The 10368-nt window shown below is 43.2% G+C and overlaps 2 protein-coding genes across 2 annotated transcripts; one reads left to right on the top strand and one right to left on the bottom strand.

Annotated features, from left to right (window-relative positions):
• Nucleotides 1-882: 882 nt before the first annotated feature.
• On the bottom strand, nt 883-6416 carry LOC120438645. Its single transcript, XM_039609087.1, has 7 exons — nt 6285-6416; nt 4832-5042; nt 3601-3934; nt 3374-3502; nt 2700-3008; nt 1408-1712; nt 883-1327 (listed from the first exon to the last, which is right to left on the bottom strand). The coding sequence occupies exons 3-7, from the start codon at nt 3740-3742 to the stop codon at nt 1265-1267; spliced, it is 948 nt and encodes a 315-aa protein (XP_039465021.1). The 5' UTR covers nt 3743-3934; nt 4832-5042; nt 6285-6416; the 3' UTR covers nt 883-1264.
• Nucleotides 6417-6704: 288 nt separating this feature from the next.
• On the top strand, nt 6705-10368 carry LOC120438610 (E3 ubiquitin-protein ligase TRIM39-like). The gene is made up of 2 exons (XM_039609018.1): nt 6705-6849; nt 8435-10368. The coding sequence occupies exon 2, from the start codon at nt 8444-8446 to the stop codon at nt 10100-10102; it is 1659 nt and encodes a 552-aa protein (XP_039464952.1). The 5' UTR covers nt 6705-6849; nt 8435-8443; the 3' UTR covers nt 10103-10368.

Below are 10368 nucleotides of genomic sequence, written 5' to 3' on the forward strand. Positions count from 1 at the left end.
TATGTAACTAAGTAATATGTGCTATGACAGGAACTTTAGACTGGCAGCGTGTTCAGGATGTGCTCCAACTTTTGGCCTCCTGAATCTGAGTTGGGTAAAGCTGGGCGGATTCTGGGCAGATTTTTTCAGTCACGTTATTCAGCTCCTGCTCAAACTGCACGATTGACTCGCAGGGGTTATAAGTTCATAGGTCACGATGCAGGGTCTCACACTATACGGCCCGATGCTCTGATGCGACCTGAGTGCTCACACTGTGCGTCCATAAAATGAAGGTTATAACAGAAAATCTGTCCCTCGCTCTCCCTCTCTGTGTCTTTCACTCACACAGACACGCACACACCATCAACTTTGTTAAATTGCTGAGGAAAAACATTGATCAGGCAGCTGTGATTGAGCAGCAATGTAGATCCAACTATTTTCACGGTTGTTGTGGTCGTGATAATTTTGTGAGGCCACATCGAAAAGGCTCGGGTGAGCTTTCCAAAGTCCTATAAGTTGTGCCTCCATCGCTTGTATCCAGATCACACGCTGCACCGCCGTGCTGCGCCGTCTTTTTCGCTGACATTTGTGTTTGCACGTGCGCAGTGTGAGAAGCTGCAGTGACACCCTCACGACAGTCGCGAGGATTTTAAACAGGTTTGAAATCCTCACGACCAAGAGATTTATGATCGGGAGCTGGTCGTGAGGTGTTAATTGCTTCTCTTTACCCCACGTATACTACACGATGCACGACGCACGGTGAAGGCCAAAATCGGGCCGATCACCAAAACGGTCGCACGACTCAAGAATCGGCTCAAAATGGGCCAAAAACCGCACAGTGTGAGCATAAGCAGAGAAAAATGCATGTATAAATACTGTTTATTTGATAAACTCTTGTGTACATTAGTCTATATAAATGTTCATTGAACAAATGTGTAAATTGTTCTTCACCTTCTTTCACATTCTTTCACATTCTTTCAAATGCAGATGATATTGATCATTTCTTGCACAGTACTTTGTTCATGTTACTGAAACAATAAACAATAAACATCATCAAACAAATAAACATAATCAACAGTAAAGTGACCCATTTTAGCTTTTACAAGTTACTTGTCTAATCATACTGAGAACAGACAAATATGAGGACACAATGTTGACCTCACTCAGAATAATACAGCCGAATAAAGGGCAAACAAAGTATCAGCTGACAGCATCTTCAACCCTTCATCCACTGTCTATTCATGATGTCCTTCACTGTAATCAGATTAATAACCAAACAAACACATCAAACCGATTGATCATTGGAGCTGATCCTGATGTTGTGTTTGTTTCTTGGCCTGATTATTCCCTGCAGAGGAAACAGAAGAGAGTCACACAAACAAGCAAATAAACCAACATGAATAATCATGAACTAACTCACTAACTAACCTGTGACTGTGAGGCGTCCTTGTTGTTGACCTCACAGCCGTATCTCCCACTGTCACCCTCCGTGGGGTGTTGCAGGGTCAGACTGAGGTCTCCGGTGGTCAGCAGGTCTTTCTTCATCTTAGTGCGACCTTTGTAATGGTTGTCCTGTTTGTCAGGATGGTCATAGCCGTTCTCATACACGTGGACCTTCATGTATTCGGGTTCATGACGTTTCCACACCACTTCAGTGTCTCTAGGCAGGTTTGCTGTGGTTTGAAAGGGCAGCAGGACAGACTCCGCCCCCTCCTTCACGTCTACCTGACAGTCTGAGAGGACAACATGTACTTTTTTGATTTTGTTTGAATTATATTTTAATCCACCAGTTTTTCGGTTTCACTGGTTGGGCCCACGTCCTCGTTTTAGGATTGATAGTGTTTTAGTAGGTAGATTTAATGCTTGGACATGAATTGAGCTGCGGTTTGGGGAAGGCCTCGAAGGGGACTGATGGCGGCTCCAGGGCCGGGCAGATCCACATGTACTAAATATTTAAATGGTAAATGGCCTGTATTTGTATAGCGCTTTACTAGTCCCTAAGGACCCCAAAGCGCTTTACACATCCAGTCATCCACCCATTCACACACTGGTCATGGTAAGCTACATTGTAGCCACAGCCACCCTGGGGCGCACTGTCAGAGGCGAGGCTGCCGGACACTGGCGCCACCAGGCCCTCTGACCACCACCAAAAATAAATAAATAGGAGTGAAGAAGTTAAAGAATTGAGAAGGAGGCAAAGGAGTTTGCAAACTCCTTTGACTACGATGACCTGGATGAGTGAGAACCTTCACAGACAATTGAGAAGGAAGGAAGGTGGGGCATGTAAACGAGAATGAACAGTTGCAGAACTGGGGGGAACCTATATAGATGGCAACCGGAAGGAGAGGGTTTAGAGGTGTGGTCCTGCTCCAGAAATTCAGATACATAATCTCCAATAGATCACTTGCAGATGCTTTCAATCATAAATATGTTTTTGGTTTTTGTTTTTGCATATTTGTCACCCATAAATTTCCCATCATGAAACAATTTAAAATTTTAGACAGAATAACCGTAGTTTCTAACTTGTTTCTAACAAGTTTCTCTTTAGTTCTCTTTATTTTATAACTGTTCAAACTTATATTCAAGCATGGCCGTCTCATTAACTGCTGATATTTAACAGTTTCTCTTCCATCGATTTCCCAAAAGTAACATCATTAGTTCCTCCAAACCATCAAACTTTCACACACAATCTGTGAATAAGGATCATCTGCAGCACTGACCTCTGACTTTCAGCTCCACTTTTTTCTTCATAAGGACTTTTTCCTTCCTGTTGTAGATGGTGTAGGTGTAGGTGTCTGTGTCAGTTTCTGTGGGGTATGTCAGGGTCAGACTGAGGTCTTCAATCATTTCTGTTCGGTTCCTGTAACGTCTGTGCGGTTTTTCAGGCTGCTTAGAGTCTTTCTGATACACATGGACGTTCCTGCCATCTCTGTCCTTCCACACAATCTTATTTACCTTAGACAGGTGAACTGTGGCTTTGCAGGGCAGATTGGCAAACTCCACACCTGAACCCACCTCCACCTCATGAACTGAAAGAACAACCAAGCACAACATGAGCTGCACAGCATCAGCAGCACGGATCCTTTAACAGGTTCCTTTCTGAACCTTCTCTCTATTATGAGCAATGTGCAGTGTCACCCGATGCTTTTAAGTTTTGTTTTGAAGCAGGGATACAAATAACACAGAGATCACAAAAGGGAACTAACATCAATCAAGAAATAGAACCAGAAACAGGTGTAACAAAACTCAGAAGTGCTGCGAAATATTACACTCAAAGAATGAAACACTGTAGAACTAATTAATGGATCAATGACACTAAGGACTATGAAGGATAGAAACATTCAGATTTTTTATAGAATTATTGAGTAACACACAGACATACACTCCTACATACCCTCTTTACTTTTCAGCCTTTTATATCCACAAAACATGCCGATACCACAGCAAATAGCCAGGACAACCACAGGAACCAAGACAGCTGAGAGAACTTTGGGCCAGACTGGAGGAGGTGGAGGAGGAGGTTCTGTAATTAGCACAAGCACAAATAACCTGAACATCATCCAGCAGATTTTGATGAATTTAGAGTTCACGTCTCCTCTAACCTCTGTCTACATCGCTGACCTGTGACCTTCGGTTGTAAGTAAGTCCAGCTCACATCTCGTCCAGTGATGCGGAGGATGCAGGTGTAGGTTCCACTGTCAGAGACTGTCGGGTTTCTCAGAGTGAGGCTGAAGTTTCCAGTTTGCAGAGCATCAGCACTCATTGATGTTCGGTTGGTGTAACGCTGGTTTTGGTCGTCCAAATCATCACCACTCTTCACACGAACATGGACTGTTGGGATGTTGAGGTCCTTGCGGTCCCACACTGCTGCTGTGAACTCACTGGGAGCAGCTAGTAGCTGACAGGGCAGCAGCGCAGACTCAGCCCCCTCATACACCTCCACTGCTGTGGCATGCTGGGAAAATGAGGACCCAAATGTAAAAGAGGTGAAAGTTCAAACTCTTACTACAGATGCAAAGATGGGTTCAGTTTACAAGTGATCAATTCAGCATCAGAGATTTTCACACTTGTGTCATGGTCTGAGCTGGTGGACCATGAGGAGTGGAGAGTGAAACTAAAAGCAGACACTTGCAAAAGAAAGTCTTTTTTTTTTTTAAGGCAAGCTGTCTATTAATGGCTTGGTGACGCTAAAAAACAAAAGGTAAACGAGAACCGAGACTTAAAAAAACTAAACTGAGCAAACTAAAGCTGAAACTAACATACAGAACAGGGAAGATGGATTCATGAGCCAGTGGCTGGAAGCCAACCCACTAACTTCAGGAGTGAAACTAAAAACCAGTCTAATAGCGCCCGACATTATTTTGACATAAACTCATTGCTGCAGCCTCGTGCATACTTCAGTGATAACAACAATCGCATCAAAGAGTTTTTGGTTATCAAGATTTTCCTGTTTTCTTTATTTAAAAGGACTGCATTTGTTTTCCATCATTAGAACGTCATTGATAGTGATAAAGAGTGTGGAACTGATAGGTGACCTAAGTGCTGATGAACCTTGTTACGACCCGGCTCGTAATGACCGTAACCAGCACAGGATGTCACGCGACTTCCCACGCCCAAACAGACACAGCCACAGCGTTAGATCTTTAACAATAATTTATTACACTAATGGCACAATGGGGGAGTATACACCTCGGGGTGAGCCAAGGCCAAAACAATAAACAAAACTCAACCTATGCTTCGGTTCCCCTCTAACCTGTCCACGGAAAAGAAAACAAAGAAATAACACAGACTGACCTCCCTGGTCTGAAAACACAGGAGAAAAGAAGGCATCTCAAAATAATCGGCAGCTCACCGCTACTTACTCCGCACCTCACACACATGCCCGACTTTGTGCTAAAAACTGTAGCTGCAGCCGCGCCGTCTGGACCAGAGGCAGGTGCATGGGAAGTCTGCCACACATCCCAACCAGTGCAGCTCTTCAGTCGCCCTTTTGTAGCTCAAGGCCACCGCAGGAACCAGTCACATCAGGCCGGTCATTAGGTCCACCAATCACAGCCGAGCCCCTGCACAGGTGAATTTACATACATACGTCACACAACAGATAACCAACAGCACACGTAACAAACCTGCACACCAACAAACTGTCTCAAAGATCCAAAGACTTAAAATGAAGATGCTTCTCACAGGTACTGCACTGAACAATCAGCATAATGGCTTTCAGTCTGTTGACACAGGCATTTTGACAACTATTAGTTCATGTGGTTTTGTATCTGAGGAGAAAGGAGATTCATTTGAATGAGAGAAAACAGTGATATTAGTCAATGTTTATAATTGTTATAATTTAACTGTTCTGAAAGAGATGACACACATTTTTTTCTTTAAACATAATTGTACTGCAGAACAGTGCTAGTTACTACAATTCATTTGTTTACTTTATTTCTTGCTCATTTAAAACTACCCTGACCACCCTGAGTCTGGTCCATGTCTACATTCCTATTGACTATTGGAAGGGTTAGTCAATAACCCATGACCTTAACCTGGCTACTACTACTACTAGTAGTAGTAGCCAGGTTATAATTTAATAATAGAGTTTTCTGTCAGGACTGAATATGGATTTTTGGGGGATGTTATGTGTAGGGTTAGAGCAGCTTTATATTGTGGCTACAGAAACAGCTGTGAAATATATGCGCTTATAGGCATTTTTTTTATGATTTAGTGGTTTGGACTTGGAATTAATCTCTTCCTGTGTTATATCTCTTGGCTGGCCTGGGAATGCCTTGGTGCCCCCCCGGACAAGCTGGAGGAGGTGGCCGGGGAGGGGGAGGTCTGGACTTCCCTGTTTAGGCTGCTCTCCTTACGACCCAGTCCCGGATAAGCAGAAGAAGATGGATGTTTTATAGATCGATATAATAAATAAACACCTTAAGAAAATCTAGCTAAATTATTTAATTCATTCACTGAGACAGAGTGATCACAAAATGTAGCTTTAAATTTTTTCATTATACTTACTTAACACAATTGCATAAAAATTTACATGTAATTAAAGACATAAAGCATCATTTAGGCACAAGTATTTGTGTGTGTGGTGCTCCAAACAACTATCGAATACGAGAAATTAATTTGAAATTAATTTAAGTCCTGATTGATTTGGTCCTCCCATCGTGAAAGCTGCAGAGAGAGGGTCTTCATTCAGGAGAATACACAGAGCGGTCATCGGTGCCACCGTTACAATATGACCTCAAGTTACAGACGTGTGTGTGTCTGTCTGTGTGTGTGCATGCAGAAGATCAGAGCGTCTTTCTTACTGAGTAAGAGGAGCAGCAGAATCTTCATCCTGCAAAATCCAGTTAGATCTGATCCTCAGTCAGACTGCAGACACATAAAGCAGCACACTGCAAACACCAGTTTACTTTCAGATTCACTGTTCAGTCATGGGGGGGTTGACCGGGGGTTCCCAGGCAGAGAGTATATAGTGTTACAGTGTTATAGTCCTATTTTTATCTGGGAGAAAATAGAACTGAACACCTGAAGCTCTCAGTCTGCTGTGGAAAAAGGAAATCCAGGTGAGTTTCTCCTGATCACCTGAGGCCGTCGTTACTGTGTTAACTTTACCCACACACCACTCCTCACTCCTCCCACCCGCTGCACACAGTCACTGAGTACAGACCGGCTGATTCCTGTAAAGGGAGAGGCAGGACAACCACACAGACAGCTGCACGAAGAGGCGGAGCAACAACTGAAAAACAAGAAGTTCAACGTCACTTTGCAGAAGTGAAAGTGTGAGAGAGCAGCAGCAGAGCTGCAGTCGAGTCCTGTTTGTCTCTAAAAGAAGATTCACTGGAGTCCATCAGGTTTCTCTCAGCAACAGTGGTGAGTGCAGCTGATCACACTTCCTGTTTCTACACAAATCTTCACTCTGTTCACTTCATGCTGACTCATCACAGTCACACTGGATCCATAGAAATCTGCTCATGTAACCACAGATCCACTGTAGGAACATGGAGCTGCTGCTTCAGTCTCACTGTGGCTCTGCTCAGGACTGTGGACTCAGTCTGTGCTCTGGACTTCAGACTGACTCCACACTTCCTGGTTATTCATCACTTCCTGTTCCTATTAGATTGATTCTGGATCTGATTGATCATAAGGATTACAGACGTGAAAACACCTGTTTATTCTTTATTGATTTAAAGCCTTTGATACTGTAAACCAGCAGATTTTGGTCAGTGCTTCAAAAAGTCATTCAGACATTTTACAAAGAGAGATTATCTGACTTAGTGTATCCTGTAAGAGTCACAGATGTTCCTGAATCATTCAGAAAACAGTCGATGCTGCACTTTATAACTTTGTGTGGAAACATAAATCTCATTATTTAAACAGATGTGTTTGAATCATCCTGATAATCGAGGCTTTAAATATGTCAGAGTTCACACATCAGCTGTGATATTCAAGCTGAACTGGATCAAACATGTCATCAGACACAAACATAGATGATGGTGTTTAATCCCAAAGCTTATTTAAACAAACTGGAGGACAGAATTCCTCCTTAAATGTGATTTTGATCAACAAAATCCACTGATCTCATTTTCACACACAGGCTTTATCATGGTGGCTTCTTCTCTACTAACATAAATCTTTGATCTGGACAAACAAATATATGAAATATAAAAATAAATCAATGTTTCCTGAGGATCCAGAATAATTGAATGATGTATCCCAGCGAGTGACTGGAAAAGTTCATCTTCTTCCATATCCTGAGTTTGTGAGGAGCTGTGATGTTCCAGTATCTGTGAGAGAAAACAGTTTTTAATGACGCACAAATGGACCAAATATACAGACACCACTGAATAAACATGTTCTCATAAATGCCATTAATATACTGGATCAACAGTTAATAACACATTTCTGAGGTTTATGATTCATTGTCCTCCTCACTGTCACTTCTATTGGAACAGTCACTGTTTAATATTAATGGCTCGTTGATCTGGACTTACAATAAGAAGTATTTAGTCACCAACAAGGTCGAAGTTTACTTCACAGTAATTGATGGAATATATCCAACAAACTGATTTATTCAAGTATAAAATGATCTGGATGAATCTTGGAGCTTCTGTAAAACAGTCAGAGAAACAATTTCACATCTTTTTAACGACTGTATTTATCTTCATCCCCAAAAGTTGATCCTGTTCATCTGGACGCTGCACTGTACAGCAGACACTACGATGTTAAGTTTGTGTTTGGGATGAACCAGTTTGTGTCTGAGTGTGTTGCTGGGTCTCTACCAGTTACTCTGAGAACTGAAGAAGCTTCTCCGATGAAACGTCTTCAAGAACCTCAAAGAAGTCCAGACGCTTTTCTTTCCAAGCTCCTCAGACTACTGACGCTTGTTTCTCTCTTTTTAAAAATGAAATTTAAAGTGAATTTTGAATCAAATGTGTTTCTTTTCTGTCTCCCTCAGAGTGCAGACATGTCTGCTGCCAGCAATCTGCGATCTGAAGATCAGTTTCTGTGCTCCATCTGTCTGGATGTGTTCACTGATCCAGTCTCTACACCATGTGGACACAACTTCTGCAAAACCTGCATCAGTCAGCACTGGGACATGAATCAGAGCTGTCAGTGTCCCATGTGTAAAGAGACTTTCTCCACTAGACCTCAGCTGAGGGTCAACACCTTCATCTCTGAGATGGTTGCTCAGTTCAGACGTGAAGCTCAGCAGAAAGCCAGCAGCAGCAGCTCAGAGCAACAAGCTGCCAAACCAGGAGAAGTTCCCTGTGACGTCTGCACTGGAACCAGACTGAAGGCCCTGAAGTCCTGCCTGGTGTGTCAGACCTCCTACTGTCAGACTCACCTGGAGCCTCATCTGACAGTGAAAGGTCTGAAAAGACATCAGCTGATTGATGCTGTGGAGAACCTGGAAGGCAGGATGTGTACGAAGCACGATAACCTTCTGCAGCTGTTCTGTAAGACCGACCAGACATGTGTCTGCATGCTCTGCTCTGTTTTAGACCACAAGAACCACGAGTTTGTTCCTCTGAGAGAAGAATATGAAGGAAAGAAGGCAGAGCTGGAGAAGACAGAGGCTGAGATTCAGCAGATGATCCAGAAGAGACGACTGAAGATTCAGGAGATCACAGAGTCGGCGAAGATGAGTAAAAATGCTGCAGACAGACAGAAAGCAGAAGGTGTTCAGGTCTTCACTGCTCTGATGGAGTCTGTTGAGAGACGCCTGAAGGAGCTCATGAAGGAGATCGAAGACAAACAGGAAACTACAGAGAAACAGGCTGAAGGTCTCATCAAAGATCTGGAACAGGAAATCTCTGAGCTGATGGAGAGAAGCTCTGAGGTGGAGCAGCTCTCACGCTCTGAAGACCACCTCCACCTCCTCCAAAGCTTCTCCTCCCTGAAAGCTGCTCTACCCTCCAAGGACTGGACAGAGGTCAGAGTTCATCCACCATCATATGAGGGGACTGTGGGGAGAGCTGTGGCTCAGCTGGAGGAGACAGTCTGGGAACCCATGAAGAAGAAGCTGTTTGAAGCTGAGCTGCAGAGGGTGCAGCAGCATGAGGTGGATGTGACTCTGGATCCTGATACAGCTCATCCTCAACTCATCCTGTCTGATGATGGAAAACAAGTTTATCATAGTGATGTGAGGAAGAAACTTCCAGACAACCCAGAGAGATTTTCTCAGTGTGCTTGTGTTTTAGGAGAGCAGAGTTTCTCTTCAGGCAGGTTTTACTTTGAGGTTCAGGTTAAAGGAAAGACTGAGTGGGATTTAGGAGTGGCCACAGAGTCAATCAACAGGAAGGGACAAATCACACTGAGACCTCGGAATGGTTTCTGGACTGTAGTGCTGAGAAATCAAAATAAGTACAGAGCTCTTGCTGGTCCTTCAGTCCCCCTCTGTCTTCATCCTGGTCCTGAGAAGGTGGGGGTGTTTGTGGATTATGAGGAGGGTCTGGTCTCCTTCTATGATGTAGGTGCTGCAGCTCTGATCTACTCCTTTACTGGCTGCTCCTTCACTCACAAACTCCACCCATACTTCAGTCCCTATATGAATCAGGGTGGTAAAAACTCTGCACCTCTGATCATCTGTCCTGTCAATCAAACTGAGTCGATCAACGACTGATTTTATTTGATGAATGATTGATTTTTCTTGAAGGGACCAAATGAACATATTGAGTGTAAATCCTCTACAGTCTCCATGTTTCTATAGAATCTGATCATCAGGACTCTGATTCACACTTTGATTCTCATGGAGTTTGATTTGAACAGAAGAAAAGTTGAATCAGGAAATGTTCCCACTGATGGAGACTCGAGCTGAAGAGCAAATATCAGAGAATAAATGTCCAAAAGCTTCATTTACAATAAAGTTTGTTCAATGCTTTGAGTGAA

Source organism: Oreochromis aureus, linkage group 3 (assembly GCF_013358895.1).
Source record: "Oreochromis aureus strain Israel breed Guangdong linkage group 3, ZZ_aureus, whole genome shotgun sequence".
NCBI classification, from domain to species: domain Eukaryota; kingdom Metazoa; phylum Chordata; class Actinopteri; order Cichliformes; family Cichlidae; genus Oreochromis; species Oreochromis aureus.